Here is a 17,237-nt window from a genome sequence, read left to right as displayed (position 1 = left end):
GTAAGTTCTGTTTCATTTAAATGAAACTTTCTCTTAGCGTATTTATTCATCCGTCCATTTTAGTACTCTGAATACACCAGTCTGCATATACATTTAATGCTAGAAGACTAATATTTACTTTTAGCATGTCAAGTTTCATTCCGACAATATTAGACTCAAAATGTATATTCTAGTAGTTGAACAAAATCCATACATGAACTATGCATAAATTCTTAAAGTCAGCTGTATTGAAAATATAAACATAATATAAATTTACACTTGAATTACTACTTAGAAAATGTACTACAAAAATATAGAAATTCTATCAGTTTCAGCAATATGTTGATTATTTCTACATGTTTAAAAATATATACAACTATTTGAAACCTAAAAATTGCAACAAAATAAATAGAAAATTTGTTTTTAATTAACGAAAATATTATGAAAACAAAGATATTAGTTATAAATAAAAAAATTGCAAAATGTATACTTTTTGTCTGCATATTATAAAAACTTAAATAAAACAATTAACTACAATTTATGTAGAATTCTTTAATTAATTTGAACATAATTCAAAAGTAGAAAATTAAATAAAATTGGAGAAATGTAGTGGTTGCAATAGATTAAATTAATTAATGCCATGCAATTAATTACGTTATTGTTTATCTAGGTATTTAATTATCTAGACTCTACTAATTAATCACGCGGATTTGGATTACTACCAGGCAGATGCTTAATTTCGTAAAAGAACCTGTTGCAATGACAAATGTTTCAACATTCTTTCAAATACAAAATTTGCAAATAAAATATAGTTCGCTTAGTTGGCGTTAAAACATTTGTTTCTGAAAAAAATGTCAAATTTCAAGAAGATCAGTAAGAATGGATAGGAGAAAATGCAAGATTAGTGATGTAATGTTGGTAGAAATTCCAGCACCAATAATGCAAAAAATTGTTTTGCCATTCTCTACCGATTTCGACGTCAACTCAAGCCTATGCAAATTTTCGAGTAATGCCAAAATGCATATGGAGTGAATGCATCATCCCTTATGACTATTTCCAAGTATTTTCGAAGATTCCAAACCGGGCATTTTTCTGTTGAGAACGAATCTCGTGATGGTCGCCCGAAATCTTTCACCGACGACACAAATATAGCCCTGGTGAAGGCAAAAATTGACAAAGATCCAATAATGAGACAGGTGATGAATTGGGCTTAAATGCATTGATAATATCAAGAATATTAAGTCATCACTTGGGCTACACGATGGGTTCCACGAATTTCTTACTTAAAATTGTTTAATTTCAATAAATTTTCTGAAAGTATTTGAAAGATGGAAGAGTTTTCAAGAAACGAAAGGATATTCTTTACATCATTATTTTTATCTCGTGTACCATGAGGTTGTGCACTTTAATACAGAAATAGTTTAATTTTTATTGTCCCTAATTTCCACCAAATTTTTATATAAATTAAATTTTTAGTTTCATCAATAAACTCGTAATAATATTATAATATAAAATGTATATACACACAAAATGTAATTTACAACGTAACAATATTTACATAAACGATACTAATTAAATATTAAACTTTATATTTTATTGAAAAATTCAGTTCTGAAAATAATCAAATAATCGTTCATTTAATTCTGAAACCATTCAAATTTTATCCAACTGACGTTTTTAATCAATTAAATTTAATTACAATGAAATATGCACGCTTGCACTCTTTCCAAATGAGCAGAGCAGATTTTTAGGTCAAAGCGTTCAAGCATAAACGATTTTATTCGGAAACTCCATAAAGCGTATTCAGAGGCAATGGATCACGACATTCATAATCTGCACTAATTCGATAACACACGGATTTGAAATGTATACCTGTTAATTAATTAATTGTATTGAAAGCAATTTCGCAGTTCAAAGAACACATTTCCTGTATTATCTTAGTTTTCAAACAGATCAAAAGCGTTGAGCTTTGTTTACCTGACACATTAAATCCTAATTACCTTTATTCTGATTTCATTTGGAATTGGATTAGTTTAAATATCTTACAATAAATGTAGGAAAATATGTTATATTAAAGAATTAAGAAAAACGTCAAAAGAATACAACGTCAAAAGAATAGAAACGTCAAAAGAATACTAACGTGAAAGAATACAAAAGTCAAAAGTATACAACGTCAAAAGAATAGAAACGTCAAAAGAATACAAAAGACAAAAGTATACAACGTCAAAAGAATACTAACGTCAAAGGATACAACGTCAAAAGAATACAAACGTCAAAATAATACTAACGTCAAAATAATACAAACGTCAAAACTATACAAACGTCAAAAGAATACTAACGTCAAAAGAATACAAACGTCAAAAAATACTAACATCAAAAGAATACAAATGTCAAAAGAATACAACGTTAAAAGAATACTAACGTCAAAATAATACAAACGTCAAAAGAATACTCACGTTAATAGAATACAAACGTCAAAATACTAACGTCAAAATACTAACGTCAAAATACTAACGTCAAAATACTAACGTCAAAATACTAACGTCAAAATACAAACGTCAAAAGAATACAAACTAGAGATGTTTTTCCAATAAACGTTCACTTTTTGTTAAAATGAATATACTTTTGATGTCTATTTCCGCGCAATAAATATGTATTCGAAATTTTGCTCTGCTTTATTATTATTGTTTTTTTTGTTTGATGTGACAAGGGCACAGATTAATTCTGCGCGAAATGAATGCAGCACGACACGTCCATCGAAGGATCAAAGGATTAAATTAACCGCAAACGCCGTGCTTTGTTGCGTAATAAACGGATTTTTAATCGATCACAAATTGCACCGAATAATTCAACTTTGACCTATTAAAAATCCGGAAAATTGTACTGTAAATTTTATTTACATCTCTTTAATCAGATTTTTACAAATGAATTAATTAAATGTTTTTACGTAACAGATTTGTTTCTATAAAATAATCAATAAGTAAATTTACAAATATTTTTTTATATCAAATGAAGATTTGTGTTATGAATTCGTGCAACTTAAGATCGATGCTGATGTTCTTTGCTCGTTTTGTCTGTGTCTGGAGATATGATAATTAATTTAAGCGTTTAAGCAGAAAGATTCATTTATCATAGGCATAAATTTGCTGCGATGCTTAAGTGATCCGAGCACAACGTTTATCATTTAATTGTAGTTTGTAAAATACTTGTGAAAATGAAATTCCGACGTTTCAGAATTACTGAAGACAAAGAAATCAGATTCAGATAAACGTCATTTTTATATAAGCTTTCATTTGTTTATTTAAAATATGTCATAAAGTACATAACTTAAATATTCTTTCTTACTTTTATGAAAATATTTTTTTTTAATTCCTCAAAAATGTAAGCAAAATTCAAATAATGATATGATTATTAACCTTAGCGTTTTAAATAACTTAATTAATTATATAATCTATATCTAACAAAGTTAAAATACTATACAAAAAGTATTTTAATGTTTTTGTAAATTTCTCAAAGAATCTCAAAAATAAATCTAAAATTCAACTAATTGCAAAATCTGTTTCTGATAAAATCAATAGAAATAAATCTTAACTTCTTATTTTCTCACTATTTCTTCCATTATTTTCTTTTGCAAACTGTTCGGTAAAATGTTATATTTTCCGGCATATAATTATACACAAGAGGTTTGCAATTAAACTCTACTCTACACGTTTTTTTTGTTATACTGAACAACAGAAATACTCCAGCGAACATAAAGAAGTTTTCAAATGAGAATGTCGTTACTTTCTAAAAGTGGAAATATAGTTGAGAAACTTGTATATAAAAAAACTATAGCAAATTGATGCAAGAAAAGCTCTTATTATTTAATTGTAATAACTTAAATATTATAATTATATATAATATCTTGTGTTTATATAAAAATAATAATAATTTAAAAGATAATTAGAGATAAGTAGACTTTTAGTCCTAAGATTTGTGTAAAATTATTTTTTTCTTTAAATAGTCACCCTACCCACGATTTCGTGGGCGCCGGTTCAAATCCTGGCCAAGCCAGGCCCTTTGTGAGCCCTCTCGGTACTTGCAGCAATAGGGCCAAAGAGGTTTAGCATATGGACCTTCAGCCAAGTCGATGGACAATAACAGTGTTAAGGATAGCAGCAGATCTTCATAATGGTAACTATCCACCGGGAATAAATTTACTCAATGTTCACATTGATGACCAGATTGTGAATAAAATTATACGACATAGAAAAAACATATTCTTTTCATTACAAACAATTATCAACAAAAATGTATAAAAATTGCGAATAAAGTAAAATATGTTTTACACAAAAAATTCAAATAATTGGTGACATTTGTAGATAAAAAAAAGTAATACATTTTTGTTGAAAATTGTACATCCTTTTTTTATGGTCAATTAATTTCAGAACATTCATCAAATGACAATAAATGATTCCTATTAATCCACAACAATAACGCTTTGTACAATACTAAATATATATAAAATCCCAGAATCATCTCAATCATAGCATAGCAAATCCAACATGAAGCTGTTCGTTTTTTTAACTACTGTGTTCATCGTTTTTACTGCCAATTTTATGGTAAATATATATAATTTCAGCAAAAAGACTTATGGTCAATAGCCCTTTGCAGTAGTTATCATTTTTTTTTATTATTTGAGTTATGAATGAAAATGTTTATTTTTGTATGTGAATATTGTTGTTATTTTTGCTAGTGATAGTTATATATTTATTTGTTTCAGGCAACTGCTACCGGTTTTGAAGGATTCCCAGACTTGCGTAATAATTACGTCATTATTTAGTATTCTTAATTATCTTTATATTTCATTTCAGGTAATTTTACCAGAGATATTCCAAAAAATATAAATATGACTTCTATGGAAAATGGAACCATGACTGGTACTATAATGATGGGGCCTCCCAAGGTACGTTGCAAATTATTATTTATTTATTTAATTGTTTTAAAGTAAAATTAATTAACAATGAAAATACATTGAATTTATTGTCATAAATATGAATACTTTTTGATCAAAGCAAAAATAAAATATTTGTAAAATCCGATGCAAAATGAAATTATTTCTAATTTTAACTACTACTGAGTTCGGTTTCATAGTAAATATTTATCTAAATCAATCAATAAATAGAGAATATTATAGAATATATATATTTATTTGTTTCAGGCATCTACTTACGGTTTTGAAGGATTCCGAGACATACGTAATAATTGCGTAATTAATCAGTATGCTTAATTATCTTTATATTTCATTTCAGGTGGTTTAACCAGAGATATTCCAAAGAATATAAATATGACTTTTATGGAAAATGAGACTATGATGGGGCCTCCCAAGGTACGTTGAAAACTTTAATTTATCTATTTAATTGCTTTAAAGTAAAATGAATTAACAATGAAACTATATTGAATTTATTGAATTATTGTGATAAATATGAATACTTTTTGATCAAAGCAAACATAAAATATTTGTAAAATCCGATACAATTAATCCAAAATGAAATTTTTTTAACTACTACACAGTTCGGTTTCATAGTAAATATTTATCTAAATCAAACAATAAATAAAGAATGTTATTTCGTCCTCTTATTACAACATTGTCAATTTCAATTATATTTATTGTTTCAGGAATCTAAATCCATTTACGAAGAATCCAATGAAAATATGACATCAAATCACAATATGAATATATATAATAAAATGAGGATATTTATATGATTTCTTCTTAACATTCAGATTATTAATGAATGAAATTATATAATTAAAATTAAAGCTTACGAATTGAATGAAATTTCTTTTTATTTCCCAAAAATAATCCCATATATAGATAATAACAAAATAATTAAGAGCAAATATGATTTACGAAAAAGAAAATCTGTATCAAATAAGTTTTGAAATATATGTGAAATGTGATGTAGGAATACAATACACGTTATGTTCAATTAATTCAAAAACTTTCTAAAAACCCATTGAAATTACGTCCATTAAACAACAATAATCAGCTCAATATGAAATTATTACTCATTTTAACTACACTGTTTGCAATTTTAACTACTACTAGTTTTGTAGTAAAATTAAAGCCATTACAAAGACAAATATAACAAAAAAAGACTGTAATATTAATAACACATTGAATAAAACGGTAATTAAATTTGTTAATTAAGAAAAATTAATCTATTTATTATTGTTTATTTAATGTTTCATTCTTACATTCTAAAAGTTTGATTATATATAGAAATAGTAAAAAGTAACAATTAAATAATTCAGCTTTTGAATTATATAAGTGTATTATAGGCAACCGAAACAACAGACGCGCATGACGGTTTACGCAATCAATAAACCCGGCCGGCTCATTTGAACTACTCGAGCTGTCACTGTACGTTCACTGACAGTTGGTGGATTTAAATCTGCTCTGATTAAAGGATTCAAAATGCAATAGGATTAAGCTACGAGGATACAAAGATGTCGTGGAATCCGTTCGCCGAAGACATACAAAATCCCATAAAGAAACTCATCCATGCGCTATCAAATTTCGAGGTGAGCAATCAACTGTAATATAATTGTAATTTAATCTTTCTATAATTTGTGTGTAGGAGAATACTCCAATCTTTGAGCACATCTTCAAGTATGTCATGCATGAGCTGCAGACTGGGGAGTCAGTGTTCTATATTACGAAGAAGGAAATCGATGAGAATGTTGAGAGTCTTTCCGATAAGTTCATGTTCCATGGCTTTCTTAGACAGTCTGCTGACATCAAAAGTTTACATGAGAAGTATTTGAGTAACAATGTAAACAAAGAAGAGATGAAAACCAGGTAATTTCACTTATTAGTATGTTATTGTTTTTTTACATAATTTTTCTAATGCAGATTGGGAATGATGAAACTGTTGTTCTGCTTGTCCGAAAGCCCCACAAATTTCTTTGCAAAAATGCCAGCTGATTTCAAATATTATGAGGTGAAAGAGGAGGAGGAAATCGATTGGGGCAGTTATTTGAGGGAAGGAATTGAAGAATGGAATCCATCTGCATATTCTGATTCTGTGAGTATAATTATATAATATATATATTAATGAAAATCTTAACTTTTTTTTATGTTTTAGGATGAGTGGAGTGATGAAGAAGAAACGAATGTGTACAATGAAAGTGCATGCGTAAGAAGTCCTGCGGAAGTTACGCAAGTCAATTGTCGTTTTGGCGATAGGTCGCCCGAAATCCCCAAAGCGGATGAGCATAAAAAAGAATGGGATTTGGCGATGAAAAGTGTGCAGAGTGGATGGTTTAATAGGAATTTTATTTTTATGAAGCCGGAGAGCGTACATCCTGAAGCTAATGTTGCGATTTTATGGTAAATTGGTGAAAATCCAATAGGATTTTTTTTTGTACGCCAACGTAACTTTATATACTATTTTTTGTGTAACAGGGACAAGCATTTGCTGCAGTCGGGTTTATCCTTCGGAAATCCGACCAACATTATTTCCGAATACAAAATGGTGCGAGAAGTGATTTGGCAGCTGTGGGAACCCCATAACAGTATGATCTACAAATTTTCAGGAAACCAGTTGGTTCCTAAAGATGACATCACTATTTCCAGTTGCAGACCAGTAAGTTTTTAAAAAATTGGATTTTCTGCATTGATTTAACTGCATAAATATTATTTTTTAAGGAAGCTTTGCAGACGTTCCTTTGGGAATTCATTCCATATATCGAAATGTTACAAGAATTTCGTGCATTTGAAGTGAAAGTGACTAATCAGGAATTTTCATCTACTGAAACTTTGAAAAGTTACGCTGAAGCTTTGAAAAATATTCTTTCTAAAGGGATTGAAGGTGTTGTGGAATTGGAGCAGAAGATTATCGCGCAAGGTTTAATTCTCTTATATTTGTTTAATTAGAAAAAAAAAGCTAAATTATGTTTCGTTTTTTAGAGGAAACTATGACGCTTTTAAAACTAGCATCGTTTTTCGAGCAAAACTTCAAAACCACCAAAGCTCTGCTGAAAATACACAGAAACAATGTTAAAATCCTCGAATCTGATGGAAACGAATACAGGCTTTTGGTAGCTTTACACGTGGGTATGCTAAGGGCTTATTCGAAATCTGAACAGGATATATATTTGAGTATCTATTTGGAGAGTTTGTACAAATTCGTGAATGTCATCGATACTTGGCTGAGTCGAGGAAATTTGGAGAATTCCTACAATGAGTTTCCTATTATCAAGTGATTATTACTATAATTATTGTTGATTGAAATGTTCATATTATTATTGTTTAGTTCTAATGTAGATGAGGATGTGCATTCGGCGGATTGGAAAATGAGGTTTTCTGTGAAAGAATTACCAGAGGAAATCTTAAACGACGGTTTTTTCCAAGTCATAATAAACGAGGTGCTGCAAATTGGGAAAAACATCCATTTGCTCAAGTTGTTTGGAAAGTTGCATTTGGTGAATCAGTTGAATAATTCTGGTATGCTTTTATAATTTGATTTTGTTGTATAATTGTAAGTTGTTTTAATTTGCAGTATCTTTGCATGATGAGCTTATCGTTCGTGTGATTGCTTCGATTGAAACTTACTTTGATGCAACCAAAGCTATAGAACTACCAGATTTGGTGGCTAGTTGCAGGGTGAACGAAAGTGGGGACGTTTACAGATTCCCGGCGATGTGCTCAGACTTTTGCAAGTACACGACCGAAATGGACAGATTGGAGAATTTAGTCGATGTGTCTGATAGCTTTTTGATGAGCGCTTACCGCTCGTTCTACGTGACCGAGGATGAGGCTCAGACGGAGCCGAAGACGCCCAAATTGCACGAAAGGATTTCGCTGATAACGCAACGCATATTCCCAGCGCAGCAGATTATAGAAAACACTTTCAGGGAGATACTGAAAGAGAGGTATGGGGCTTCCGGACGCGTCGTCAAGAGCTTATTGTTTTCGGAGCACAAATTGGAGACGCATCTCAAACTATTAAGCAACATCTTCCTATTCGAAGACGACGTCATATTCCCGTTCTACAGGAAACTCTTCGAAAAGGTTTACTTGAATTTTCACTTCGAAACGCTGTGCGATAATCCCCAATTTTAGATCGACAAAGGTGGGAAATGGGGTAACGACATCTGGTTGACATCGCATCTTCAAGACATCTTGATGGACATCTATCCGGAGCACTACGACCGCGTCAACGTATTAGTCAAAGACGCTTGGAGGGATTTCCTGAACGATCCTTTAAAGGCATGCAGCATGCTGCGTCTCCACTACGAGCTAAATTGGCCCGTGAACGTGATCATAAGCAAGCAGAATCTAATCCTCTATAAGGATTTGTTCGATTTCATCCTGCAGATTAAATGGGCGCTGTTCACCTTAAACCATTTACATTTCGCCGGTAAAACCGCAATTACCTTGCAGCACGAAACGCGAATTAATCTCTCATTCTTTCTCTCTTGTTCTTTTTTTTTCTGTTGAAGACATCGAACGTAAAAAGGTCAAAGGGAAAACGGGTAAGGCCGTGCGGATCCTGCAGATGCGCCTCAAGGTCCTGCGATTCGGATTAATTAATCTCTTCAGCTCTATGCAGCATTACGTGCTCGGTTTCGTTTTTAATAAATGCAGGGCGCAGTTCGCCGAGGATTTAGATTTGGCGCACGACTGGGATACTTTGATTTCGGCACACTCCAAGTTTATAAGTGATCTGCACAAAGTCGCCACTAATTTGCGCGACAAGGAGGAAAACAATTACGGATTTTATTATGTAAGCTTTCTTTGTTAACAACCCCTTAAGAACGCTAATTTTAATTACGTTTCAGCTTCTGTATGTTGTGCGGTATTTGTGGCTCATGTGGAAGGATCTGCGAGAAGTTGAGCTCAGATCGTTGGAGAAGTATGAAAACGGATACAAGATTTGTTACGAGAATCTCACCGAGTTCATCTTACCAACTGAATCCTTCTAAATCAGTTTTATTTGTTAATTATTGTTCTAAGATATATTTATTAGTTTTTGTATAATATATTGTTATAAATATATTTTTTCTCAAATTATTCTTAATCTCCTTAAACCATTCACATTATCTTAGTTTCAAACTTGTTTTTTCTACTTCTTTGACAATGATCCAATTAACTAATACAGACACAATCACAATTGTTATCAATATAATTTCAGATGTAAGTAATTCCAAATCTATTTTACGAACGTATTTCTAAATATCACAATTAATGAACATTATATATTCATCAAAACAAAAATATACAACACATAAGAAAAAGTTTCTTCTATAAATATTAGCTTAATTCCAAGCTAAATACGTTTGATATTTGAATTATACCTTAAACATAGAATAAAATCAAGGAAAACCTTAAAAAAAAACTAGAAAGTATTAATAGTAACGACATTTACATACAACAAATAAATAAATTACTTGGATTTGATAATGGAAAATCTTATACTACAATTATTATGTTCTTTGTAATGATTATTGTCAAAAATGTTCTATAATAGTTGTTCATAATTTGTAATACATTGAAACCTCGATTAACGAGCAAAATGAATTGTAAGAAAATTGACTCGCTTAACGAGCGACGTTTCGCAAAACTAGTGACGATGAGAAGAGAAGTCCCGGATTGCGCGCCTGCTTCATCATTTTGAAAACTTGTGTACATATATGAACCATCTTCATTTTTTTTGTCATCTTTGTTTAAAGCGGACTATACTTTGCAAATATAATTTGTGTTTTCTGTAAATGCAAAACACAAAAATATTGTGTCCAACCATTATTATAGTATATAAACACACTATGTACGCTTTTTTATATAAACAAATATTAAAAGTATAAAGAGACCTCCACTTAGTCACTGAATTGATACAAGTAATATAAACTCACTTCAACGTGTGTGAATTGGAAACAGTTCCTAGTGTTAGTGGTCATTCTAATTGCATCTTAGTGTTGTTTGTGATCACAATATTTCCAAACTTGTGTTCAGACATATTATTTGTGTTTTTTAAAAGAATAAAACGAACCATAGATATGAAAAGCAAAATCATGAAAAACTGAGACAAAATTCTCCTTTTTTCCCGGCATGGAACGCATTAAGATAATTTACAATAGTTTATATGGGAAAACGTGTTTCACTATACGAGCATTTCAGTATACGAGTAAAAATCCGGAAATTTTGGAACGGATTAAACTCGTTAAGCGAGGTTCCACTGTATTTGATTTGTGTTTGTTATATTTATTGGGGTAAATAAGTTTGTTTAGAATAATAATTAATCCAATCAAAAGTTTCGGACAATATTATCACGTTCTCTTCCATTACCTTCAAATTCTGTTTCAACAGTATTGATACAGTAGTAAATTATAGAGGTGCCGAACGTTAAATAATTTAACACGTTATTACCTTAATTATCTCATCATTTATTTAGTTATAATTACTAAAAAAAATGTATTAATTTATTTCTTGAATCATCAAAATAAACAATTTTATAAGTGTTAAATTAAGTAAAATATATTTAAATCACAATAGGTTTATATGAAGTCTTAAATTATATTTTTTTAAAATAATTGAATTATTCACTAAGAATAAAAGTAAAATAATAGTATTCTAATAAGAGACAACGATTTTATATTGAATATCAATGCGAAAACAACTATAATATGTATTCTTTCGTTTCGCAGAAGCCAATTTACATTGTTGTTGTTATTGTGAAATTGGGCCATGAACCTGGAAGACCCTTAGTGCTTGTACTGTATCGTTATTATTACGAGGAACGTCTTTATGCTCTTATTAGCTGGAAATGTAATACAATTTGGACAGCGTAACTTCGTCGAGAAAGCACTCTCGCTGTTGCGGAAGCAGCGTATATTCAAACGAATATAAATGCAAGTTCATCATTATTGTTTCTAGAAGGAAAACGGAAGTACACAGAATAAAGCACGAATAGCAACAGGTTTGTAACATGGACTTCTTTTCTTTTAATTAATTGGAATATCGATTTCGTCCTTGAATCCTTTGTAAGATCATTGCCAATTTATTCGTTCTTTAGACTCAAACCAAATCCATTGTATTGTGGTGATCGATAAACACTATATAAGAGTGGCAGAAATAAGGTCGTAATAAAAAGAAATAATTTTATTGTTTCTTATAGTTTTTGATAATTAAGTTAGTTTTATATAATATAACAACTTTTTAAGAAGCGAAATATGAAGATATTTAAATACATTAAAATAAATTAAATTGTTGTCACTGTATAGGATTTAAACATTGAAAGCTTGTAAAACGGATTACATAAATTCTCAGCTACACTGATAGATTCACAAAACGCGGAATTGCATTGATTGAAACTCGATGAAGCGAGAAATGAATTTCTGTAAATGATTTGTTATTTTATGAAATCATTATCGCTTTATTAGAATTACATTCAACTATTCCCAAATTAATTACTAAACTGATTTGCACTAAATAGACGTCAACTTTAGTTATAACGGAAATAATGTAAATATAAAAGTTTTGAAAATCTTTAAGACTTGTACAGTTTATGTCACTTCTTGTATACATAGAATACGGAGTTGCATTGATTGAAACACGATCAAGCGAAAAATGAATTTAAATCATCCGGACAGAATTGTCTGCGTTTCAAACGATTTCATGCACATTCCATCCAAGTCATTGAATAAATGTGTATAGTAAATACAATCACAAAAAGAAAGCAATTATTTCTAAAATTCAATTACAAACAAGAAGAAAGGCTTTGATTGTGAATGCCGATGTTGTGAATAGACCTTTTAGTTTTGCTTTCACGGTATAACAGTTGTAGTAATAGTTAGAAATTCTTCTCTTTAACTAAATCCAAGTCGAGTAGTATTCAAATTTTGTTCTATGCATTGGCCTACATTTCTAGGATCAGTATTTAATAATATTAAACAAAACTTATATTAAAGTGTTATTTTATACAAAATTTCATAAAATATTTGAAAGTTTCTTAATAATTTCTAATTACAATTGTAAATAATTATAAGTAATTTAATATTGTTTTTAATATTTTTAAAAGTCTATAAAAATCCATCTTTATATGTATTTTGAATATTTAATATATCTGTAATAAATTGAATATTATTTATGTAAAAACGTGAATGTTTATAGCTAATTTTATGTGTATAAGTTTGGATAGTCGTCAGTGTATAGAAACATCATGCGTTTTCAATCCAAGGGATTGAATAAGGCTATTTATATGCATTCACAAAGAAAGGGAAGATAGTTCCTAGAGTGGATAGATAGTAGAAGAATAGCATGCATTTCCCTCTCGGAATCAATCTCACCATTTTCTGCGTATCAATGATTACGTCCATGTGATTTCTGGGGTACAAGTTTCCCCCTTCCTCGATAACCTGCCCACCGATGCCGAGATGCACCATTGTTTACAACAGTCGAGTCGAATGAGCCCTTCCCTTTGTTCTTCCTTCAATTCACCGGTCCGGAACTTTTTTTCTGGATACGAATCGTAGTTATTGCTCTTCGTGCCCTCCGGATCGTAAATTGCTGTTTTACAGGTAGCAGTGAGATAGTTTTAGTAGAGTACTACAACTGCAATCAGTTTGCGCGCTCGGTGCTTGGAACAAGGATGTATGAAAGGGTATGTATGGTAGATACGTGCACTGCAGTGGCGTGTACGTGTGTGTGTAAGTATCCTGACAGGCGCGCCGGCAGGACGACAATGCAGAAACTGGTCTTCGTTTTCAGCGGTGCGCCTCGGCCGCCCCCCGCGGCCCTTTTCGGCCCGTTTCGCCGATTCTCGCGCCCCCAGATTTATTGCGTGCAGAACGTAACAAGTTGCTGCCACCCCGGCAGGATTATTTCGTGCGCCAAATTTCGGGACACCGCGAAAACCGCATCAGATGGTCCGGTCAATAAACCACCGTCGATGCTGCTGCTTCATACTCACGACCAATGGGTTTGAAAATCTCTGCAGGTCATCCGTTATATTTATTTTTTAACAGGAACCGAAGAACGGATTGTTGAATCCGGGTTTTCTTCCCTCCGGCGAAGAGAGGGCTGCGATTTTCGAAGCGGCCAATGGGGGAGGCGCCATCAACCATTGACGTCACAAAAATTCCCGCAACCTACGCCTTGCACACCCCTTCAAAAGCCTCAAATCCAGACTTTCCTACTGACTGCCGGTTTGGGGTAGGATCCTCGCGCACAAAGCACCAACAACAAAAAGGGAACACGTTTTATATCACAATCAATTCTGATGTAATTGACACCGATGACAGACGGATATTCACACAATGCAAACAATTCCATAGTTACGTATAACTTCTGTTTTGTTTTATATTCATAACCAACTTGATCATTTATTATACAATACTAATCAAATATAAACTAATTAATAATTTTATGACATTTAAAAAAAAAGTAAAGCAACGTGTGTAGCTTTCCAATTTTGTATTAAGAAAATAAAATTTTCATTAAGGAAAAAAGTGATTTAATTTTTACAAACACTACAAAAATTAATATTAATTCTGTTATTTAGATTTTACGTTTTTGCTTTACTTTCATCATTTTATTTATCTTCTCTTGTTTTTTTTATATACTACTTAATTTAGTGATTTTTCAGTAGGCGTTGTCTTATGTAAAATCGATATCATCCATAAATTATACAGATAAAATAATGGAACGACCTGGCGCCTCCACCAGAAAATTGTAATTAGTTTTTTCTCAGATAAAAACAAGCAACAACAAGTCCAATTTAAATTTTAAAAAACAACTCAGAATTGGTCTCAGAGGAGCAATGAGATCGCTTTATTACCATTCGTGCAGCTTCCTTTTAATTACTTCAAAATGTATATTTTCCAGATCTTCAATAAAAAAAGAGATACAATTTTATGTATAATAAAATATGAAATTTTCTGCTATTCAATTCCAGAAACTCGTATTACATGTGGGAGGCTTCTCACATTCAGAATGTATTCTAGGCAATATTCGAACCAACTTCACATGTTCAATAATAACTAAAACTTTGTTCGAACTTTGCTCCAACCTACACATCTGTCAATGTAATATTCTCATGAATCCTTCAAAATATTCGAAACTCATTGCATTCACACAAAAAAATCAACATCTGCTGTTTCTATAATTAAATCATCAACACTCATAGTTTGCTCCACTAATTCATCCGTCTATGTAGGAGAACTTGGAACGAAGAAAAGTTATTAAAGTTGGGGGAGAAGCCACCCAAAATTTATAATTAAATATTAATGAACGAAAGAGATTGGAGAAAGGAAATTAATTTCGTAACTGAACTGCTTCAAACTGTGGATTGCGGTGTTAATTGAATCACGCTTAAAATAGCTTTATGAATTGGCGTCTCCTTCATCACTTAATGCGGCGATAAATTGGCTAAGAAAACGGAAACTCGGAATTGCTTATACGAACAGTATTTCAATAATTTCATTTCAGATTTGGATTACATTGTGTTACAAATTATAGCTATTTCTCTTACAATTCTTCTTGCGTATTACAATAGCAAAATAAATAAAGAATTCACAATATCTTGGATTTCACAAGAATGTTTTATAATTACAAAACTTTTCTTCTGCAAATAAATTTAAAATTTATTTGACTTAAAAATATAAATTCATAATTAGTTGGATTTCAAGAATACACACAAAGACAAGAATTTTACAAATTATACTCATTTCTCTTTCAATTCTAAATAAAATTTATACAAGTCTTTATTTTACTTAAAAAAATAATGTTTTATACACAATTAGTTGGATTTGTCAAAAATGTGCTATGAATTATATTTTTTTGTAAATTATACTCGTTTCTCTTTTAGTTTTTTTACTGAAAGAAAAAATGATTTATTTATTATTAGTTGGATTTAATTAAAAATTGACAGCAATTGCATTCAACAATCTTTCAATACTTAAACTTATTTCCTGTAAGTAAATAAAAAATAATACTTGATAAAAATAATTAATTGGATTTAATAAGAAGGATTTGCAATGCTTTACACATTTCTTTTCTAAAGAAAACTGTTCTGAATAAATAACTAAAAATGAGTTTATATAACTTGAACTAAATCAATGTATTATTCAGAATTTCTTGGAATTGTAAGAAAGGAGCGGTTGTTGTGAGTAATTGGAGCTGTCGCAGACATCGGGAGAGGCGAACCAAGTGATGCAATTACCGTGTCGTTCGCAAATTGCTGAATATACAATTGTGGTATTCGTAGTCAGGGTCAGGTGTTTAATAGGAAGAGAAGAAAACGTGATTATACAATGCATATACAACGAGAACACAACAAAATTTAACATCATCAAAAGGATCAATAAAAGCATGATTTTTTTGAAAAATCGTCGACAAATGCAGGAATCGAAAAAGAGGATTATTCAATTGACTGATTGAAAATATATGGACCCTTTGAAGTACTTTCAAAACGATACCGGGAAAAATAAATTGAATTTATGGGACAACTCACATAAAAGGAAAAAAAAATATATGTAGTCTCTCCGGCTGGCCTGAAACTCGACCGATAAAAGCCAAATCCCAGGTCGAATGATTATTACATAATGCTGTGTGTGTGTTACTTCAATGATATTAGAGATTTTCTAACAATAAATTTAATTTTATATGAAGTGTACTAAACTATTGGTTACAGATTGGTTAAAAATGTGTTTTAAATATGTAACAAGTTTTATTTTATATAATTAAATCAATAAGTACAATGTACTTAGTACAGTATTCAGGATTGGTTAGAACCGGACTAATCGAGACTTTTACAACCCATGGAAATGCAAATTGCACAAAGAAGACATGACCTGTATATTTGAAAGAAATTAATTGTAAAGTTTTATCTTATTTTCAATATATATTGGAATATCGGAATATATGTAAATATCGGAATTTACTGTAAATAATTTGAAAAACTGAAATATTTTAAAATCTGAGTTTCGAAATTAACTGAGCTGTAATTATTCAGCAAATGAAATACTGAAAAATGTAAATTTTAAAATTTACTGTCAAATATTTCACATACTGAAATGTTATTTTATATGAGATTTCTCAGTGGTTTCTAAGGAATTTCTATTGAATACTTATATATATATACTTATATATTTATATAATATAAAAAATCTGAGTTTTTAAATTTACTCAGCTGTAATGAAATACTCAAAAACGTAAGTTTAGAAATTTGCTGTGAATAATCTGAGAAACTTAAATACAAAAATTCTAATTCTAA

The 17,237-nt window shown here is 30.6% G+C and overlaps 3 protein-coding genes across 3 annotated transcripts; all 3 read left to right on the top strand.

Annotated features, from left to right (window-relative positions):
- The first annotated feature begins 4,519 nt into the window (after positions 1-4,519).
- LOC108561684 lies at positions 4,520-5,727 on the top strand. The gene is made up of 6 exons (XM_017919744.1): positions 4,520-4,580; positions 4,742-4,778; positions 4,833-4,924; positions 5,180-5,216; positions 5,271-5,347; positions 5,638-5,727. The coding sequence occupies exons 1-6, from the start codon at positions 4,524-4,526 to the stop codon at positions 5,725-5,727; spliced, it is 390 nt and encodes a 129-aa protein (XP_017775233.1). The 5' UTR covers positions 4,520-4,523.
- A 663-nt stretch (positions 5,728-6,390) lies between these two features.
- Positions 6,391-9,967, top strand: LOC108561685 (gamma-tubulin complex component 5-like). The gene is made up of 12 exons (XM_017919746.1): positions 6,391-6,546; positions 6,603-6,823; positions 6,878-7,049; positions 7,110-7,354; positions 7,430-7,610; positions 7,673-7,871; positions 7,934-8,225; positions 8,280-8,470; positions 8,526-9,037; positions 9,089-9,386; positions 9,469-9,752; positions 9,808-9,967. Exons 1-12 carry the CDS (start codon positions 6,472-6,474, stop codon positions 9,949-9,951), a joined length of 2,814 nt encoding a protein of 937 aa, XP_017775235.1. The 5' UTR covers positions 6,391-6,471; the 3' UTR covers positions 9,952-9,967.
- Positions 9,968-13,424: 3,457 nt separating this feature from the next.
- LOC108561686 lies at positions 13,425-14,279 on the top strand. Its single transcript, XM_017919747.1, has 2 exons — positions 13,425-13,943; positions 13,990-14,279. Exons 1-2 carry the CDS (start codon positions 13,614-13,616, stop codon positions 14,089-14,091), a joined length of 432 nt encoding a protein of 143 aa, XP_017775236.1. The 5' UTR covers positions 13,425-13,613; the 3' UTR covers positions 14,092-14,279.
- The last annotated feature ends 2,958 nt before the right edge of the window (positions 14,280-17,237 follow it).

This window comes from Nicrophorus vespilloides, unplaced genomic scaffold (assembly GCF_001412225.1).
Source record: "Nicrophorus vespilloides isolate i.1.1-1 unplaced genomic scaffold, Nicve_v1.0, whole genome shotgun sequence".
In the NCBI taxonomy this organism is placed as follows: Eukaryota; Metazoa; Arthropoda; class Insecta; order Coleoptera; family Silphidae; genus Nicrophorus; species Nicrophorus vespilloides.
This window is presented reverse-complemented; position numbering and strand designations above follow the sequence as displayed.

Excerpts from the sequence above, each read along its gene's own strand:
- LOC108561684 (XM_017919744.1), top strand. The coding sequence starts at position 4,524 with ATGAAGCTGTTCGTTTTTTTAACTACTGTGTTCATCGTTTTTACTGCC. Across the intron at positions 4,779-4,832 it reads TGAAGGATTCCCAGACTTGC|GTAATTTTACCAGAGATATT; the intron begins GTAATAATTACG and ends ATTTCATTTCAG. Across the intron at positions 5,348-5,637 it reads CTATGATGGGGCCTCCCAAG|GAATCTAAATCCATTTACGA; the intron begins GTACGTTGAAAA and ends TTATTGTTTCAG.
- LOC108561685 (XM_017919746.1), top strand. The coding sequence starts at position 6,472 with ATGTCGTGGAATCCGTTCGCCGAAGACATACAAAATCCCATAAAGAAA. Across the intron at positions 6,547-6,602 it reads ATGCGCTATCAAATTTCGAG|GAGAATACTCCAATCTTTGA; the intron begins GTGAGCAATCAA and ends ATTTGTGTGTAG. Across the intron at positions 7,050-7,109 it reads CATCTGCATATTCTGATTCT|GATGAGTGGAGTGATGAAGA; the intron begins GTGAGTATAATT and ends TTTATGTTTTAG.
- LOC108561686 (XM_017919747.1), top strand. The coding sequence starts at position 13,614 with ATGTATGAAAGGGTATGTATGGTAGATACGTGCACTGCAGTGGCGTGT. Across the intron at positions 13,944-13,989 it reads TTCATACTCACGACCAATGG|GAACCGAAGAACGGATTGTT; the intron begins GTTTGAAAATCT and ends ATTTTTTAACAG.